The sequence below is a fragment of the Oncorhynchus mykiss genome, chromosome 11, assembly GCF_057628025.1.
Source record: "Oncorhynchus mykiss isolate SJ-2025 chromosome 11, ASM5762802v1, whole genome shotgun sequence".
Taxonomy (NCBI): domain Eukaryota; kingdom Metazoa; phylum Chordata; class Actinopteri; order Salmoniformes; family Salmonidae; genus Oncorhynchus; species Oncorhynchus mykiss.
The window spans coordinates 47,881,319-47,901,630 of record NC_143032.1 but is presented as its reverse complement, the minus strand read 5'-3'; the positions used below and the strand labels follow the sequence as shown (position 1 = coordinate 47,901,630).

Genomic DNA, 20,312 nt, shown 5'->3' with positions numbered 1-20,312 from the left:
GTCAAACATGGTGGTGGCAGCATCATGGTTTGGGCCTGCTTTTCTTCAGCAGGGACAGGGAAGATGGTTCAAATTGATGGGAAGATGGATGGAGCCAAATACAGGACCATTCTGGAAGAAAAGCTGATGGAGTCTGCAAAAGACCTGAGACTGGGACGGAGATTTGTCTTCCAACAAGACAATGATCCAAAACATAAAGCAAAATCTACAATGGAATGGTTCAAAAATAAACATATCCAGGTGTTAGAATGGCCGAGTCAAAGTCCAGACCTGAATCCAATCGAGAATCTGTGGAAAGAACTGAAAACTGCTGTTCACAAATGCTCTCCATCCAACCTCACTGAGCTAGAGCTGTTTTGCAAGGAGGAATGGGAAAACATTTCAGTCTCTCGATGTGCAAAACTGATAGAGACATACCCCAAGCGACTTACAGCTGTAATCGCAGCAAAAGGTGGCGCTACAAAGTATTAACTTAAGGGGGCTGAATAATTTTGCACGCCCAATTTTTCAGTTTTTGAAATTGTTAAAAAAGTTTGAAATATCCAATAAATGTCGTTCCACTTCATGATTGTGTCCCACTTGTTGTTGATTCTTCACAAAAAAATACAGTTTTATATCTTTATGTTTGAAGCCTGAAATGTGGCAAAAGGTCGCAAAGTTCAAGGGGGCCGAATACTTTCGCAAGGCACTGTATATCTCTCTAGTCACCCCCAAAACCAATTATTTCTTTGGCCGCCTCTCCTTCCAGTTCTCTGCTGCCAATGACTGGAACGAACTACAAAATCTCTGAAACTGGAAACACTTATCTCCCTCACTAGCTTTAAGCACCAACTGTCAGAGCAGCTCACAGATTACTGCACCTGTACATAGCCCACCTATAATTTAGCCCAAACAACTACCTCTTTCCCTTCTGTATTTAATTTATTTTGCTCCTTCACACCCCATTATTTTTATTTCTACTTTGCACATTCTTCCATTGCAAATCTACCATTCCAGTGTTTTACTTGCTATATTGTATTTACTTTGCCACCATGGCCTTTTTTTTTTGCCTTTACCTCCCTTATCTCACCTCATTTGCTCACATCGTATATAGACTTGTTTATACTGTATTATTGACTGTGTTTGTTTTACTCCATGTGTAACTCTGTGTCGTTGTATGTGTCGAACTGCTTTGCTTTATCTTGGCCAGGTCGCAGTTGTAAATGAGAACTTGTTCTCAACTTGCCTACCTGGTTAAATAAAGGTGAAATAAAAAAATAAAAAATCTGCCCTGGCTGACTCAGCAAGTAGAGCTCTTAAAGGAGTTATAGGGAAAACAAAAACACTCAAAGATATTGGTTTTGCTACGTATTCCAAACTTTATCAGACGTGTGTGTCCTGTTCTGGACGATTCAGCAGGACTGTGGGGTACTAAGAGGTATTTTATAAACGAACATGTCCATAACGGAGCAGTATGCTTCTTCATTAATGCTTCTGTACTAAAACATCTGTCTTTAAGCCTAGGTATTGGGTTCGAGTGTCACATTAACTCATATAGGATAGAAAAGTGTGTGTGTGTGTGCAGTAATAGAGGCCTGTTCTGACTGTTTGTGTGTGAAGAATGACCCCGTGATATCTGGGCGCTCAGCCAAGAGCTGACAGAAACTAACTGGTTCCTCGTAGCTTAACTGGAGGGAAGTGTTATATTCTGCACACCGGTGATAGAGCTGTTTGGAGCCTGTTTCTGGGCAAAAAAAATAATGTTTTGTGTGTGTGACCAGTACGACCATACATCATCTGGGCTGATAGTCAAAGGCGCATTCTTGCCAAACTTGGGGGAACCGTTGAGCCTCTGTTAGAGGAAGTATGACTTCCTGTCATTCTGGTCCCTGTTGTCCTCACTCAGTTGTGACAGACTGAGGCAACCTTTTCACCCAGTTGTCTCCCCTCACACACACAGGGTCACGAGTAGCTTGACTATATCGCAAAACACCAGTCTCAATGTCAACAGTGACGAGGCGACTCTGGGATGCTGGCCTTCTAGGCAGAGATGCAAAGAAAAACCCATCTCAGACTGGCCAAAAAATAATAATAATTAAGATGGGCAAAAGGACACTGGACAAAGGAACTTTGCCTACAAGACCAGCATCCCGGAGTTGCCTGTTGACGTTGAGACTGCGGGTACTATTTAATGAAGGACTTGTGAAGCGTCTGTTTTATCAAACTAGACACTAATGTACTTGTCCTCTTGCTCAGTTGTGCACCGGGGCCTCCCACTCTTTCTATTCTGGTTAGGGCCAGTTTGTGCTGTTCTGTGAAGGGAGTAGTACACAGTGTTGTACGAGAGCTTCAGTTTCTTGGCAATTTCTCGCATGGAATAGCCTTCATTTCTCAGAACAAGAATAGACTGACGTGTTTCAGAAGAAAAGTATTTGTTTCTGGCCATTTTGAGCCTGTAATCGAACCCACAAATGCTGATGCTCCAGATACTCAACTAGTCTAAAGAAGGCCAGTTTTATTGCTTCTTTAATCAGAACAACAGTTTTCAGCTGTGCTAACAATTGCAAAATGTTTTTCTAATGATCAGTTAGCCTTTCAAAATGATAAACTTGGATTAGCTAACACAACGTGCCATTGAAACACAGGAGTGATGGTTGCTGATAATGGGCCTCTGTAGGTTTTCCTTTAAAGATCTGCCGTTTCCAGCTGCAATAGTCATTTACGATATTAACTGTCTACACTATATTTCTGATCAATTTCATATTTTAATGGACACAAATGAGCTTTTTCAAAAACAAGGAAATTTCTAAGTGACCCAAAACTGTTGAACGGTTGTGTGTGCATATGTAAATATGTGTTTAATAATTTGCGTACAGGGAGGGAGTCAGGACCAGGAAATCTGGTCTCAATGCAGACAGTGGACTGATCAGAGACACATTAATACCAATGGCTATGCCCACGTATTAATCAGGACAAAGGATGCATGTTAGCACCAGGTACTGTATAAACGGGGATAGAGGCTGACTGTAATTCATGTTGGTTTGGGGCCCACAGCCCTATTAGCAGCGGTACAGGGAGGAGCTGGCCCGGGCTGTGCAGGAGAGCCAGGCCCAGACGAGGGAGGGACAGTGCTGGAGAGGCTTACTGAACATTCTGACCCAGCACCAAGACACCTTTTCTTCTGCAGCAATAGACTAGATTAAAATGAGATTTCACCAAAGACAGATTCATGGTTTGCATTTTCCGTTCTCTTGCTGCCACAAAGGGATTGAGAATACTGCTTCGGCAAAATTGAGTGTGTGACTAATAGATTTTATGGTTGGCTCTATAACAATGTTCAATACAGACAGCGTAGATTTGTTTCTGCCCGCGATTCAATCCGATCGCGGGTTGTAGGCTATACATTTACAGTAAAACGCTGTACATAAAATCTGACCTTAACTATTGTCTGCTGTCCAGCGTGCTGAGCTACGGACAGAATCCCGGGCAATTTTTTAAATGAATGCAACGTTGTGGTTTATTCATTTTTAAAAAATTTCAATTGTTATGCAGCCTTAAATTCCACATGGAGAAATTGTAAAAAAAAAAGTGGTTCATCACAGTGACATTTTTGGGTAAACATTCCCTTTTGATCTGTAAATGATACTGAAAAATACATGTAAACATTTCATGGTTTTCACATTGACCGGAGCTGTAGAAGTAGTGAGAGATTTTAAATAGGTCCCTCAAAGATTTAAACCGTTTCTGGACCCAAAGTTCTCTGATCCCATGTAGATGTACTCACTAATAAAATTAAAGTAATGCACTCTACAAAACATGTTTTTAATAAGGCCTTCCTTTGGAACGGTTCCCTTAGGCGCTTCCTGCCCTGTGCAAATGTACGGCTTCGCCTCTCCCCAGTCAGCGGGGGGTGTACAGTTAAGACTTAACGTCTGCGAAACAAGATGTCCCAACTGTCCCTCCAGCGCAACGAAGCCAGCTGCTCAGCGCTCAGTTCTGGCTGACCATAGGTGAGAGGACTGAAGGTCCGAAAGGACAGATATACTGAGGACAACCCCGCCAATACGACTCCATGAAGAGCACGCCGGAGAGAAGCACACCTAGAGAGGAGGAGAATGGAACGATTAAGACCGGTCATGAGAAAGGCAACCGCGTGACCTGATTCAATCCACAACCCGAGACGAGTCATCAGTGCCCACCTCAACATGTGTGTGTGCAGGTGCTCCAGAACCACAGGGATCAGCAGGATCTGGAAGGTGAGAGCTGGCAGGTAGTGATACAGGAACAGCGTCTTCTCCATCATGAAGAAGGGCAGGTAGTTGACGGCCCAGCCACCAGCACACACTACTCCTGCCTGAAGCAGCTGGCACCAGGTGGCTGGACAACAAAGTCAAACATTACATGACTGCTTTTCACCATGCCACTTTGCAACGTGTCAACATCATGTCAGCGTTTACATATCGTATGGCCGAAAGGCGCGTGTACCTTCTGGAATGTCTTCAATTTTCCGCCGCCTCCTTAATAGGTACGATAGGAAAAGAAGGACGTACACCGCAAGGGCGAGGTTTGCCAGGGTCCAAGTGACAAAGTTCCCAATCAGGTGGATCTGGGCCTGAAACAGAGGGTCAAGGCTCATCAAGCTAACACGTGGTTGCGCCATTTCATTTCAATGTAAGAATTCATTAATACACACACACACAACTGTTCAAATCTTGGCTGGAGTACAGTAGAGATATTGCAATATAAAACACAGCACACTTGAGTGACTGACAGACAAAGGTTGAAGCAAACCTACATTGCTTGCAGGGTGGAGCCAGTACGCAATGTTGGTATTCATCGTGATCCATTCTAGAGGTGAAGAGCTGTACTTGTGTTCAGAATCCTCATGCTTCACCGTCAGCATCTTCCACTGTCAGACCAACACAAAAGGAGAGAACGTGAAGTCCACCAATGAAAAAGCCTAAAAAGGAATCACATGCTCATAGATATGCTGTCCTATTCTTACCTGTAGCTCCAGGAATTTTGCAATGAAGGTGAGGTTGCGGTTGATGTCAATGTGTGTGGGGGAGTGTAGCTCCAGCTCTCTCTCCCTCTGCTCCAGACCTAAAAAATAAATAAAAGGCATAACACACATAACACAGTAACAATTACACAAAGTGTAATGATTCGGTTAAGAAGCCTGATGAATGAGTTGAATAAATGTGTTATGAAGGTTGTTATGAATGACACAGCAACACTCAGATGTTATGACTGGTTTCATAAAGGTTTTATGAATGCCTCATGTATAGCTCCTGTAAGTAAAGTGTTACTGAACGTAGATGATGAGTGTTAGGAAAGCTTACTCCTGCCGTAGCGGTGCTCCTCTACATTCCACACACCGCTGGGCTGGTAGCCCTTGTAGATCTTATCCCCCACCACTTCCAGCTGCCTGTAGCCCCACTCTGGAAGGGAGGAACCGCTCAGCTGCACGTCGACAACATCAGAAAGAGGATGTTAAAACAGATAAAACAGTAAAGACAAACAGTTTGAGAAATCCCCCGGGCTCCCTGAGCGTACCTTGAGCACAGCCGAGGTGTTGATGTGAATCAAACGTACTTCAGAGAGAATAGTCTTCCAGACATCTTGTTCCGCCTCCCTGTTCGCAATGTCCTACAGAACAGAGTTAAGAACAATGTCAGTATATACTGTATATGTACACTCAGTGGCCAATTTATCTAGTAACGGGTTGGACCCCCCCCTTTGCCTCCAGAACAGGCTGAATTCTTTGGGGCATGGAAGCATTGCTCAATTGGAATCAAGGGACCGTGTGCTAGGAAGACATTCCCCATACCATTACAACACCAGCCTGTACCGTTGACACCAGTCAGGATGGGGCCATGGATTCATGCTGCTTACGCCAAATTAGGGATTTGTCAGACCATGCAATGTTTTTCCACTCTTCAATACTCTTCTAGTGTTGGTGATCGCGTGCCCACTGGAGCCGCTTCTTTTTTTCAGCTGACAGGCGTGGAATCTGGTGTGGTCGTCTGATACAATAGCCCATCCGTGACAAAGACCGATGACTTGTGCATTCCAAGAGGCTGTCTGCACACTGTTGTACTGCCCTGTTATTTGCCAGTTTGTGGCCCGCCTGTTAGCTTGCACGATTCTTGGCATTCTCCTTCGACCTCATCAAATTGTTTTAGCCCACAGGACTGCCGCTGACTGGATGTTTTTGTTTGTAGCACCATTCTCTGGAAACCCTAGACCCTGTCGTGCGTGAAAATCAAACGTTCAATCGAACTGTAACTGAATACCTCTATGCCTACTTTATATAGCAAGCCATGGATCAGTCTGTAGGAGCAAACTATTTTAGTGAACTGCGTGCTGTACCTAATAAACTGGCCACTGAGTGTACAGACACCCCTTCAAATTATTGGATTTGGAAAATTCAGCCACACCCATTGTTGACAGGTGTATAAAAATCGAGCACACGAACATGCAATCTCTGTAGCCAAACATTGGCAGTAGAATGCCCATACTGAAGAGCTCAGTGACTTTGAACGTGGCACCGTCATAGGATGCCACTTTCCAACAAGTCAGTTCCTTCTGCCCTGTTAGAGCTAGAGCTGCCCCAGTCAACTGTATGTGCTGTTATTGTGAAGTGGAAACGTCTAGGAGCAACAACGGCTCAGCCACAAAATGGTAGGCCACACAAGCTCCCAGAATGGGTCCACCTAGTGCTGACGCATGTAGCGTGTAAAAATCATCTGTCCTCGGTTGCAACACTCACTACCGAGTCCCAAACTGCCTCTGGAAGCAATGTCAGCACAATAACTGTTCGTCGAGAGCTTTATGAAATGGGTTTCCATGGCCGAGCAGCCACACACACAAGCCTAAAGTCACCATGCGCAATGCCAAGCGTCGGCTGGAGTGGAGTTAAGCTCGTCGCCATTGGACTCGGGAGCGGTGGAAACACGTTCTCTGGAGGGATGAATCATGCTTCACCATCTGGCAGTCCAAAGGACGAATGTGGGTTTGGTGGATGCCAGGAGAACGTTACCTGCCCCAATGCATAGTGCCAACTGTAAAGTTTGGTGGAGGAGGAATACTTGTCTGAGGCTGTTTTTCATGGTTCAGGCTAGGCCCCTTAGTTCCAGTGAAGGGAAAGCTTAACACTACAGCATACAATGACATTCTAAAAGATTCTGTGCTTCCAACTTTGTGGCAACAGTTTGGGGAAGGCCCTTTTCTGTTTCAGCATGACAATGCCCCTGTGTACAAAGCGAGGTCTATACAGAACTGGCTTGTCGAGATCATTGTGGAAGAACTTAACTGGCCTGCACAGAGCCCTGACCTCAACCCCATCGAATACCTTTGGGATGAATTGGAATGCTGACTGCGAGCCAGGCCTAATCACCCCACATCAGTGCCCGACCTCACGAATACTTGTGACGGAATGGAAGCAACTCCCTGCAGTAATGTTCCAACATCTAGTGGAATGCCTTCCAAAAATAGTGAAGGCTGTTATAGCAGCAAAGTGGGACCAACTCCATATTAATGCCCATGATTTTGGAATGAATGATGTTCGACGAGCAGGTGTTCATACTTTTGCTCATGTAGTGAATATACATATACAGTTGAAGTCGGAAGTTTTCATACACCTTAGCTAAATACATTTAAACTCAGTTTCACAATTCCTGACATTTAATCCTAGTAAAAAATCCCTGTATTGTGTCAGTTAAGAGCACCACTTTATTTGAAGAATGTGAAATGTCAGAATAATAGTTGAGAGAATGATTTACTTCAGCTTTTACTTCTTTCATCACATTCCCAGTGAGTTAGAAGTTTACATACACTCAACTAGTAGTTGGTAGCATTGCCTTTAAATTGTTTAACTTGGGTCAAACGTTTTGGGTAGCCTTCCACAAGTTTCCCACAATAAGTTGGGTGAATTTTGGCCCATTCCTCCTAACAGAGCTGGTGTAACTGAGTCAGGTTTGTCAGCATCCTTGCTCACACTTTTTCAGTTCTGTCCACAACATTTCTATGGGATTGAGGTCAAGGGCTTTGTGATGGCCACTCCAATACCTTGACTTTGTTGTCCTTAAGCCATATTGCCACAACTTTGGAAGTATGCTGTGGGTCATTACCCATTTGCGACCAAGCAAATGACTGATGTCTTGAGATGTTGCTTCATTATAGCCACATAATTTTCCATCCTCATGACGCCATCTATTTTATGAAGTGCACATGATGAAACTGGCGCTCATGAGTACCACCACAGGAAGAGGATAAGTTCATTAGAGCTACCAGCCTCAGAAATTGCAGCACGTAACAGACGCATCTCAACATCAACTGTTCAGAGGAGACTGCGTGAATCAGGCCTTCATGGTCAAATTGCAGCAAAGAAACTCCTACTAAAAGGACACCAATAAGAAGAGACTTGCATGGGCCAAGAAACACGAGCAATGGACATTAGACCAGTGAAAATTTGAGATTTTTGGTTCCAATCGCCGTGTCTTTGTGAGACGCAGAGTAGGTGAACAGATGACCTAGGCATGTGTGGTTCCCACTGTGATGCATGGAGGTGGTGTGATGGTGATTTGCTGATGACACTGTCATTGATTTATTTAGAATTCAAGGCACACGCATTCTGAAGCAATACACCATCCCATCTGGTTTGTGCTTAGTGGGACTATCATTTGTTTTTCAACAGGACAATGAACCCACATACCTCCAGGCTGTGTAAGGGCTATCTGATCAAGAAGGAGAGTAATGGAGTGCCGCATCAAATGACCTGGCCTCCATAACTGCAACCCAATTATAGTAAGTATAGCTGAGAGTTTTCAGCTATACTATTCGTGGCTGTTTATTTACCACCACAGATAGATGTTGGCACTAAGACAGCACTCGGTCAGCTGTATAAGGAAATAAGCAAACAGGAAACCACTCATCCAGAGGCGGCACTCCTAGTGGCCGGAGACTTTAATGCAGGGAAACTTAAATCAGTTCTACCAAATTTCCATCAACATGTTAAATGTGCGACCAGAGGGAAAACAAAATTCTAGATCACCTGTACTCCACACACAAAGATGCATACAAAGCTCTCCCTCACCCTCTATTTGGTAAATCCGACCACAACTCTATCCTCCTGATACCTGCTTACATGCAAAAATTAAAGCAGGAAGCACCAGTGACTCGGTCTATAAAAAAAAGTGTTCAGATGAAGCAGATGCTAAACTACAGGACTGTTTTACTAGCACAGACTGGAACATGTTCCTGGATTCTTCCGATGGCATTGAGGAGTACACCACATCAGTCACAGGCTTTATCAATAAGTGCATCGAGGACATTATCCCCACAGTGACTGTACGTACATACCCCAACCAGAAGCCATGGATTACAGGCAACATTCGCACTGAGCTAAAAGGGTAGAGCTGCCGCTTTCAAGGTGCGGGACTCTAACCCGGAAGCTTACAAGAAATCCTGCTATGCCTCTGTGACGAACCATCAAACAGGCAAAGCGTCAATACCGGGCTAAGATTGAATCATACTACACCGGCTCCGACGCTCATCTTATATTACAGACTACAAAGGGAAGCACAGCCGCGAGCTGCCCAGTGACATGAGCCTACCAGACTAGCTAAATCACTTCTATGCTCGCTTCGAGGCAAGAAACACTGAGGCATGCATGAGAGCATCAGCTGTTCCAGACAACTATGTGATCACGCTCTCCGTAGCCGACGTGAGTAAGACCTTTAAACAGTTCAACATACACAAGGCTGCGGGGCCAGACAGATTACCAGAATGTGTGGTCCGGGCATGTGCTGACCAACTGGCAGGTGTCTTCACTGACATTTTCAACATGTCCCTGATTGAGTCTAATACCAACATGTTTCAAGCAGACCACCATAGTCCCTGTGCCCAAGAACACGAAGGCAACCTGCCTAAATGACTGCAGACCCGTAGCACTCAAGTCCATAGCCATGAAGTGCTTTGAAAGGCTAGTAACGGCTCACATCAACACCATTATCCCAGAAACCCTAGACCCACTTCAATTTGCATACTGGACAAAAGGAACACTTGTGAGAATGCTATTCATTGACAACAGCTCAGCAGTCAACACCACAGTACCCTCAAAGCTCATCACTAAGCTAAGGATCCTGGGACTAAACACCTCCCTCTGTAACTGGATCCTGGACTTCCTGTCAGGCCGCCCCCAGGTGGTGAGGGTAGGTAGCAACACATCTGCCACCCTGATCCTCAACACTGGAGCTCCCCAGGGGTGGGTGCTCAGTCGCCTCCTGTACTCCCTGTTCACCCACGACTGCATGGCCAGTCACAACTCCAACACCATCATTAAGTTTGCAGACGACACAACAGTGGTAGGTCTGATCACCGACGACGACGAGACAATCTATAGGGAGAAGGTCAGAGACCTGGCCGTATGGTGCCAGAATAACAACCTATCCCTCAACGTAGCCAAGACTAAGGAGATGATTGTGGACTACAGGAAAAGGAGGACCGAGCACGCCCCCATTCTCATCGACTGGGATTTAGTGGAGCAGGTTGAGAGCATCAAGTTCCTTGGTGTCCACATAAAAAACGAACTAGAATGATCCAAACACACCAAGACAGTTGTGAAGAGGGCACAACAAAGTTTATTCCCCCTCAGGAAACTAAAACGATTTGGCATGGGTCCTAAGATCCTCAAAAGGTTCTACAGCTGCAACAGAGAGCATCACTGCCTGGTACGGCAATTGCTCGGCCTCCGACCGCAAGGCACTACAGAGGGTAGTGCGTACGGCCCAGTATATCACTGGGGCTAAGCTGCCTGCCATCCAGGACCTCTACACCAGGCGGTGTCAGAGGAAGGCCCTAAAAATGGTCAAAGACCCCAGCCACCCCAGTCATAGAATGTTCTCTCTACTACCGCATGGCAAGCGGTAACGGAGTACCAAGAGTAGGACAAAAAGGATTCTCAACAGTTTTTACCACGAAGCCATAAGACTCCTGAACAGGTAACCAAATGGTTACCTGGACTATTTGCATTGTGTGCCACCCCCAACCCCTCTTTTACACTGCTGCTACCCTCTGTTTAGCTTATATGCATAGTCACTTTAACTATACATTCATGTACATACTACCTCAATTGGGCCGACCAACCAGTGCTCCCGCACATTGGCTAAACGGGCTATCTGCATTGTGTTCCGCCAACCCCTTTTATGCTACTGCTACTCTATGTTCATCATATATGCATAGTCACTTTAACCATATCCACATACTACCTCTATCAGCCTGACTACTGTTGTTTTATTTCTTTACTTACCCATTGTTCACCTAATAAATTTTTTGCACTATTGGTTAGAGCCTGTAAGTAAGCATTTCACTGTAAGGTGAATACACCTGTTGTATTCGGCGCACGTGAAAAATAAACTTTGATTTGAATTGAGATGGTTTGGGATGAGTTGGACCGCAGAGTGAAGGAAAAGCAGCCAACATGTACTCAGCATATGTGGGAACTCCTTCAAGACTGTTGGAAAAGCATTCCAGGTGAAGCTGGTTGAGAGAATGCCAAGAGTATGCAAAGCTGTCATCAAAGCAAATGGTGGCTACTTTGAACAATCTAAAATAAATGTTGATTTGTTTAACACTTCTTTGGTTACTAAATTATTCCATGTGCTATTTCATAGTTGTGATGTCTTATTATTCTACAATGTAGAAAACAGTAAAAAATAAAAACCCTTGTATATAACTAGGCAAGTCCGTTAAAGAACAAATTCTTATTTTCAATGTAGGCCTAGGAACAGTGGGTTAACTGCCTTGTTCAGGGGCAGAACGACAGATTTTCACCTTGTCAGCTCAGGGATTCAATCTCGCAACCTTTCGGTTACTAGTCCAACGCTCTAACTACTAGTTTACCTGCCGCCCCAGAGGTGTCCATGAGTAGATGTGTCCAAACTTGACACACACACGCGCATTGGTTCCAGTATCTCAGAAACAGGTGGCTTCCTGGGCTTTTCACGCACAATAGTGTCTAGAGTTTATCGAGAATGTCAGCGGCAGTCCTGTGGGTGAAAACAACGACTTCTCATCAGCAAGAAGGAGAATGGCAAGAATCGCACGCTAACAGGCGGGCCACAAACAAGCAAATAACGGCGCAGTACAACAGTGGTGTGCAGAACAGCACCTCAGAACGCATAACTCGTCGTTCCTTGTTACGGATGGGCGGCTCCAGTGGGCACGCCATCACCAACACTGGACAATTGAGGAGTGAAAAAATGTCGCCTGGTCCGACGAATCCCGGCTCCTGTTGCATCATTCTGATGGCAGTCAGGATTTGGCATAAGCAGCACAAGTCCACGGCCCCATCCTGTCTGGAAACAAAAAAGGTGCAGTATGAGGTGGTGGGAGTGTGTGTGTGTGTGCGTGCGTATGTCTCACCACTTTCCAGAGATTCTGGGCTGGCATTGACACATTGAAGTCAATGTAGCCAGACACCTCCTGTGCGTGAGGACTCATGGGAGCTGCAACGTCGTGCCTGAGAGACCATAAATAATACTAATGAGGTTAGGCAGTAGCTAAGCACAGTAACATGACTAATATATTGGTTACAGATAAATTGACTGGGGCGCAGACGGAAAAGGAGGTGTGCAGAACCGTGGCTATACAGTACGTGTTGAGGAGGCGGGAGGTCATGCCATGAAGAAGCTGGACAACATCACCATGGCGAACAGGGCGGGGAGGGCTGCTCACAACAAGGTCTTGTCTGGAAGAGAATCAGATAAACAACATGGCAACCGTTTAGTGGATAAACACTGCATCCCAATGTGGGGGTGTTCTAGGCATCCAAATTAAAGCTGGCCTGCACAAACCTGCCTGGATCTTTGATTATCCACCAATTGTTGACATCTTTGAACGGATAACAGGTCACTTGCTGCTGGTGAGAGCTACCACGCCCATTTTCATACCTTCAGAGCACCAAAAAAATAAGAAACTGGTCATGCTGCAAGAACACAAATGCACTACATACTAGTGTTGTGTCACGTGCATAGTCCAGATCTGATAAAATAATAGAGAACCAGAAACACCCCCTCACCTGATGGGATAGTTTGCCTTATGGGAGTGTAGCCAGCACGGTATGGGTTTACTGGAGACACTGCGGAGGGTCACCTGAGAGCCATAAGCCACCTCCAGAGGCTGACCCTGAGTGATCCTGGCCAATCCTCCCTGAATACAGCCAAACACACTAGATATAACCCTAAATGACATGCAGCAGAGCAGCGCCACTACCCAATGTCAAGTTTTTTAAAAACACTTCATAAATCCAATAGACAATTTTGATGGGTTGCTTGCCATCTCAACTGGGTCTCAGAGAGAGAGAGAGGGATGCTGACCTCTAGGCTGGCCTGGAAGGCACTGCTCATCATCTGGTCGTGTGGGCCACTGCGGTAGAGCAGGTTCAAATGCACATAGAAGAAGCCCAGGTAGAGCAGTAGGGGTAGGACCACGAGGGCCAGGAAGCGGGTCACTACCTGCATCAGCACCACACCCTGCACGGTTGGGAGACACTCCAAACATTAGCAGTATGCTACTGGGAAGTCAAGCTGTCCATTTGAATTAATGGATATATTCATAAACAAAAAACAAACCTAATGAACTCACATTGCTCAGTGCTCTGTCCCCAATAAGCTGCCACGTGTGCACGGCCGCCAAGCCCAGCAGCAGAAAGTAGGTGAACAGACCCATGTACTTCACTCTGATGAATGGGAGAAGCAGACCGTTTAGACATGCATGAAACAAACCCAAACCTTCATGAGTGAGACCTAAAGAGGTAAAACACCCACAATCACAAACATGACCATGGGATGATTGTGAAAAACTGTTTAAACTTCAGTTTAATACATTCATTTCCATCCAATTAGTTTTAAAATGTGGCTGATTGAACTAACCCCACAGCACAGGCACATGTGACTCCAGTCAGCACCAGCCACGCCAATCTGACTGGTGAGCTAAAAAGGACGAAGAGAAACATCAGCTGGCACGGACAAAGGCTGAGAGCACGCCGAGCGGACACTACACATTAACCAAAATCAAGGAAAGTGGGGTACATTTCTGCTAATCGCCACTGAACATGGTTTGTGTTGGTAATCATGGAATGACAACCACTTCCTAGTAGGTATAGAGGAATTGCAACACTCACCCGCTTTGTGCATTGTGAAATCTGAGGTAGGATACGACAGCGAGCAGAAGGAAGAAGATAAGCACAGACTCTAGCAGCATGAAGCGGGACTGAACAATCAAGGAATTCTCTGTTTCACAAAAACAGAAAACACAGTTCATCTTACTACACTCAATGGAGATGGCAAACAATGAGCAACAATGGAGTCAAACATCTAATATACAAATCCAAATACAACTTTGACTGTATAGGAGGAAGTATAGGACAACATTACCCATGAGGAAGAGCAATGCAGCCCCCAGTGCTGTGAGGTGCGAGTACCCGAGTTCCACAACCAGAAGGTAACACAGGGGTACACACAGTGACCCGGCCAGGGCCGGTATCAGTCTTAAACTCCATACAGGCACATTACTGGAGTACTCTGCAATGAATCGTAAGAAACAACTTGATTAAACAACTTAAGAAAAGCACAGAAATCCAGATGTTGGGAATTAGATCTAAAGATGCATTGGCAATGTAGTAATTAGATTTCCTACCTGCTCCAATCCTGTTCCAGATAAAGTTACCATCAAATCCACCAAGATAAGCTGTATAAATTAGAGAAACAATGAGCATTATTCTAAGTCTGTTATTCCCAAAATGTGTTTCACATTTTCAAACAGCCCATTTAGATTTTCCAACAGGGCTAAACATGTGGGTGATGTTTTTCTCTCTCGCCTGAGTAGTCTTGTTTCACTGCCAAAAATAAAATTAAACCATCTAGCGTTCATCAAAATAACAACACAATGTCAAATACAGATAAGCCTAGTCAAATAATTAACATCCAATCACATTAACAGTCCATATGTAGCTGCTGCTCATTCCGTTTGTTCGAAAATTGATAAATGGTTAAAAAAAAGTAAGGCCCGCGTCCATAGACCTGTATAAAACAACAGATACCATTAATAAGAAGGGGCTAGAAGCGTCTTATATGGTGAGCTACCGAGTGTCTAGGACACATACTATTGTAGAGGTCTTAATTCTTCCTGCTGCCGCGGATATGGCTGGGACAATGCTGGGGGAAAAGGCCCAAAACTATACAGACAATGTCTTCATCAAACAACACTGTTTCACAACGCACCAGCGACATGGCAAGAGATGTTTTGAAATGTTTACTGCTTTGCATACAAGCCAGTGAATTCTATAAGTTACAGCTGAAGGAGTCAACAATTGTGGCGGGCCTGGCACAGCTCCCGGTGTATGTCCGTTACGTTTATGGGATGTCAATTATGGAAGACATCCTCTTCTGTAAACCACTGGAAAACAGGACAGGATATTTTTAAAGTACTGGACAGCTTTGTGCCATTAAATGGACTTTGGTGGTCAAGATGTGTTGGTATCTGTACTGATGGCGCAAAAGCCATGACAGAGAGACATAGTGGAGTGGTAATGCACGTGCAAGCAGTTGCTCCCGACGCCACTTGGGTACACTGCACGGACGACATAAACAACTGGATTCGTTATCCCTTTCATGCCCTGCAACAAGCGGTTCTGTAAAAATTGAATTTAAATCAGAAGCCACTGCCAGATTTCTTGATAGGACTGTACTCACGAGTACCCTGCCTTGGCAAATTGCGCTGTTAAGACACTGATGACCTTTGCAACCACACACTTATGTGAGAGTGGATTCTCAGCCCTCACTAGCATGACAACTATACACAGGCACAGGCTGTGTGTGTAAAATGATTTAAGACTGAAAACCTTTAATGCACACCTTTCTCATTAACCTGTGGTGAGTTATTCACAATTTGATGACCAAATAAGGTTTTATATATATATATATATTATTATTATTATTATTATTATTATTATTATTATTATTATTATTATTATTATTAGTATTATTATTATTATTATTATTATTATTATTGTGTCCTGGTCCTATAAAGAGATCTTTGCCACTTCCCACATGCCGGGTTGTGACAAAAACTCACTGTGTGAGTGGCAGGCTTACAATGATGGCAAAAAACAACATTTAAGAGTGCGCTGACCCTGGTGCTAGAGGGGATACGCAGATGGAGGTTGAATGTTTGAATGGGTACAGGACTAAAAAAAAATTGGGAACCACTGTTTTAAGTGAAGGGATTAAAGGTTCATCACAAAATTAATTCCATGTAAATGCTAAATAGAATACACTATATATAAAAAGGTATGTGGACCTTCAGATTAGTGGATTTGTCTTTTTCAGCCACATCCATTCTTGACAGGTGTATAAAATTGAGCACACAGCCATGCAACCTCCATAGACAAGCATTGGTAGTAGAATTGCCTTACTGAAGAGCTCAGTGACTTTCAATGTGGTACCGTCGTCGATGCAACCTTTCCAACAAGTCAGTTGTTCAAATTTCTGCCCTGCTACAGCTGCCCCGGTCAACTGTAAGCACTGTTATTGTGAAGTGGAAACACCTAGGAGCAACAACGGCTCAGCCACACAACTCACCAAACGGGACCGCCGAGTGCTGAAGCACGTAGCGTGTAAAAAAAAAACGTCTGTCCTCGTTTGTAACACTCACTACCGAGTTCCAAACTGCCTCTGGAAGCAACATCAGCACATTAACTGTTCTTCGGGATCTTTATGAAATGGGTTTCCATGGCCGAGCAGTCACACACAAGCCTAAGATCACCATGCGCAATGCCAAGCGTCCGCTGGAGGGGTGTAAAATTCACCACCATTGGACTCTGGAGCAGTGGAAACGTGTTCTCTGGAGCGATGAATCACGATTCACCATTTGGCAGTCCGACGGAAAAATCTGGGTTTGGTGGATGCCAGGAGAACATTACCTTCCCCAATGCATAGTGCCAACAGTAAAGTTTGGTGGATGAATAATGGTCTGGGCTGTTTCTCATGGTTCAGGCTAAGCCCCTTAGTTCCAGTGAAGGGAAATCTTAACGCTACAGCAAATAATGACATTCTAGACAATTCTGTGCTTCCAACTTTGTGGCAACAGTTTGGGGAAGGCCCTTTCCTGTTTCAGCATGACAATGCCCCTGTGCACAAAGCAAGGTCCATACAGAAATGGTTTGTCAAGATTGGTGTGGAAGAACCTGACTGGCCTACAGAGCCATGACCTCAATCTTTGGGATGAATTGTAACGCTGACTGAGAGCAAGGCCTAATCGCACAACATCAGTGCCTGACCTCACTAATGCTCTTGTACCCCACAGCAATGTTCAAACTAGATGTGGAAAGCCTTCTCAGAAGAGTGGAGCCTGTTATAGCAGGGGGGGGGGGGGGGTCCCATGCCCATGATTTTGAAATAAGATGTTCCACAAGCAGGTGTCCACATACAAAACTTTTGGCCATGTAGTGTATGTTGTAAGGGTTCAGTACTTACCTCCAAATGCTAGAATCATGTGACCAAGAGGTGGACCACTCTCATCAATAAAGAAGACCTGCTTTGTGTAGAGAGATACAAACTGTCCATAGTACACCTCATCAAACCTGCAAAACATCAAAGGGGGTGTCAGGGTAAACTACTGTCTTTCTAAATAATTAAATAAACAATGTCTTATTAAAAAAAACTATATTGGGCTTATCTACCATGGGCAGTCCAGTAGCTGTGACAGTTAGGGGACAGTGTAGTATGGGCTACTGTTTAATGTGGGCCCTTCAACACCAGGATTTGTAGACTTTTGTTCCAGTACAGTTCTAGACACACAGATAGAGCCCCTGAATAGTTGAATCAATCAGGTTTGTTCCGTGTTTCACACTGGGTTGGAACAAAAGCCTGCACACCCTATAGGATCCGGACCAGGAGTGAATTACATAGAGGTTGGATATACAGTAGCTACTTACACTACAGCTTTAGGGAAGTTAATTCCATACAGTCTGGACAAAAGTCCAAGGGCTGTCACCACCACCAAAACCAAATTGATTTCGGCTCTGATCACAATAGGCAACTTGATAGACGTCAGCATGGCTCCTGTGTGCCCAGTTGTCAGCATTAACTACAAGGATTCAATCATAACCAATGACAAAATCAGACAATTGTTCCCACATTACAATCTACTTAGCTAGTTAACAATCGAATAAAAGACGAGGCTAGAGACTGAGTGGATCCATGATGCTTGCATGGCCAAGTGTCTGTACAAAATGTAGCCAGCTACTGCTTGCTAACATATGGAGCAAAGAACATCATCTATAGGCAAATAGGCTACTCATTGAATTACATACCGAAAAATGTAGGATATCTTGGCTACCTCTGTTGTAAACACATAATTCAGACTGATTCCATGTGTTTTCCCCTAACTAGCTAACTAATTATAGCTAGCTAACAGACTGGCTAACCTTTACGAAACCCCAGTCCACCCACTCTTAGCAAGCTAACCTTAGCCTTTAATCTTCTAGCAGAATTTGAGGACGCGAATGTATATTATTAACTAGCTAGGTACAATGGCCATACAACTACCTTTAATTTGGCACTGTTTCGGAATGTCTCAACATTTCGATGCCAGCACGGCTTTCCATCAGTGAGACCGTAAATCGGTAATCGACTTGAGGGCCTGCTGCCTTGGAGACGATGACCGCGTTCAGACGTTGCATGCATCAACCAATGCTTGCGTGTTACCTCATTGTCTGTGTCTCTAATTAATACCGCGTTCAAACAGTGTTGCATCTTTTTTGGCAACGTATTCAATTAAGGAATCTGTGGCAAGACGTCAGTAGGTTTATAATTGAACACATTTCTGACGAGTTTACACTATTGTGGAGAGATATACTGCTTGAAATCTTTACTTACGATATAAATAAGTTGAAACAATTTTATGTAATTCATTAAATTATTATTTTGGCCAAATGTCATTCACAAATGTAAATTTACAAACAAAACACCACATTTTATTACCTTACAAAAATACATGTAACTATATTTTAAGACAATTAAATACTCCGCCAATTTTTTATTTAATAAAAAAACGAAAAAATAAAAATAAAAAAAATAATGCCGCGTTCAAAACAACTGGGAACACCTCCATAGTCTCATTTACACTCCAGTTTGGAATTCCGAGAAGGATGACCGTTCAAAACGATTTTCCCAGTCTGAGCTGTTTTTTTTGTCAGAGTTTCCAGTTGTAATGAACTTACTTAACATGTCCCAGATTGTGCGGGGTAGTTACATATTTTGGTCCTTTGTCCCGCAACCAAACAATCAAGACGCTTTCAGTCAGACTTCATATTCATTTGATGAGAATTTACATTCCAACCTACTTATTTTGCAATCACGTTGCGCTCACGACAGCTATGCAACTCAGTGGCCAGTAGTGATGGATCGTTCGCGAAAGAGTCGGCTCTAAATTGAACGTTGGGAGCCGGCTCGCATATCAGAAGAGCCTAATCTATTTATACAAATATTTTAAATTAATTAATATGTGAATATTCAATTTTTTTATTAATATAATTAACTAATTCAACGAACGAAAAATAAATAAAATAATATAGGTCTAAATGCTCAAATGTACACACATTCGTTCTGACTTGTCTGCTCAGACTAACAGCCTCACCGGTTGTTCCTGTCAATCAGACACGCAGTGTCAACCAATGAACCAAAGATGCGTGAGGGAGGGCTGAGCCAACTCCCTCACAGTCACACACTTTGCAGCCGAGGAGAGAGAGGAAGGATAGCCGTGAAAACAACAGCAACTTAGTTTCTCTTCTATGTACCAGTTTATGGCAAAGTCTATGTCCGTAGCAAAACAAGGCCAAATTGATATTGCATTGGCCAAAAGGATTGCCACCAATTTCCAGCCGTGGAGGACAGAGGTTTTTAGAAATTATAGCAATAGTCTATATGTATAAAATTTCAAGTAGGAAAACCCTTTTAAAATCACTTATTCCACAACTGTATGAGAGCACATAGGCTTAAGTGCAGGAAAGAGTCCAAAAAGCTACTGCAGTTTGCCTTACCACTGACTGCTGGACATCAAGCCCTCAGCAGTCCAATCCCCGTACCTTTTGCAGAATATCAGTCTGTCCCTGATGTTTTTCCTGGTGAGAAGAGGCTTCTTTGCTGCCCTTCTTGACACCAGGCATCCTCCAAAAGTCTTCGCCTCACTGTGCGTGCAAATGCACTCACACCTGCTGCCATTCCCGAACAAGCGCTGTACTGGTGGTGCCCCAATCCCGCAGCTGAATC

The 20,312-nt window shown here is 44.1% G+C and overlaps 1 protein-coding gene across 3 annotated transcripts; it reads right to left on the bottom strand.

Moving 5' to 3' along the window:
• Positions 1-3,469: 3,469 nt before the first annotated feature.
• On the bottom strand, positions 3,470-18,771 carry pomt1 (protein-O-mannosyltransferase 1). Of its 3 annotated transcripts, none has more exons than XM_021620963.3 (20): positions 18,591-18,771; positions 17,978-18,129; positions 17,517-17,623; positions 14,680-14,730; positions 14,418-14,564; positions 14,165-14,273; positions 13,914-13,973; positions 13,627-13,720; positions 13,359-13,514; positions 13,061-13,191; positions 12,837-12,932; positions 12,638-12,730; positions 12,406-12,502; positions 5,536-5,628; positions 5,322-5,442; positions 4,985-5,082; positions 4,775-4,888; positions 4,465-4,591; positions 4,179-4,356; positions 3,470-4,079 (listed from the first exon to the last, which is right to left on the bottom strand). In XM_021620963.3, the coding sequence occupies exons 1-20, from the start codon at positions 18,726-18,728 to the stop codon at positions 3,905-3,907; spliced, it is 2,337 nt and encodes a 778-aa protein (XP_021476638.2). In that variant the 5' UTR covers positions 18,729-18,771; the 3' UTR covers positions 3,470-3,904. The 3 variants fall into 3 exon arrangements, with proteins under 3 accessions (XP_021476638.2, XP_021476642.1, XP_021476640.1); XM_021620967.3 differs by having other exon boundaries at positions 17,978-18,104; positions 18,591-18,758; XM_021620965.3 differs by having other exon boundaries at positions 18,356-18,615.
• Between the last annotated feature and the right edge of the window lie 1,541 nt (positions 18,772-20,312).

Excerpts from the sequence above, each read along its gene's own strand:
- pomt1 (XM_021620963.3), bottom strand. The coding sequence starts at position 18,728 with ATGCATGCAACGTCTGAACGCGGTCATCGTCTCCAAGGCAGCAGGCCC. Across the intron at positions 13,721-13,913 it reads ACATGTGCCTGTGCTGTGGG|AGTGAAGTACATGGGTCTGT; the intron begins GTTAGTTCAATC and ends CCCATTCATCAG. Across the intron at positions 4,357-4,464 it reads AATTGAAGACATTCCAGAAG|CCACCTGGTGCCAGCTGCTT; the intron begins GTACACGCGCCT and ends TTTGTTGTCCAG.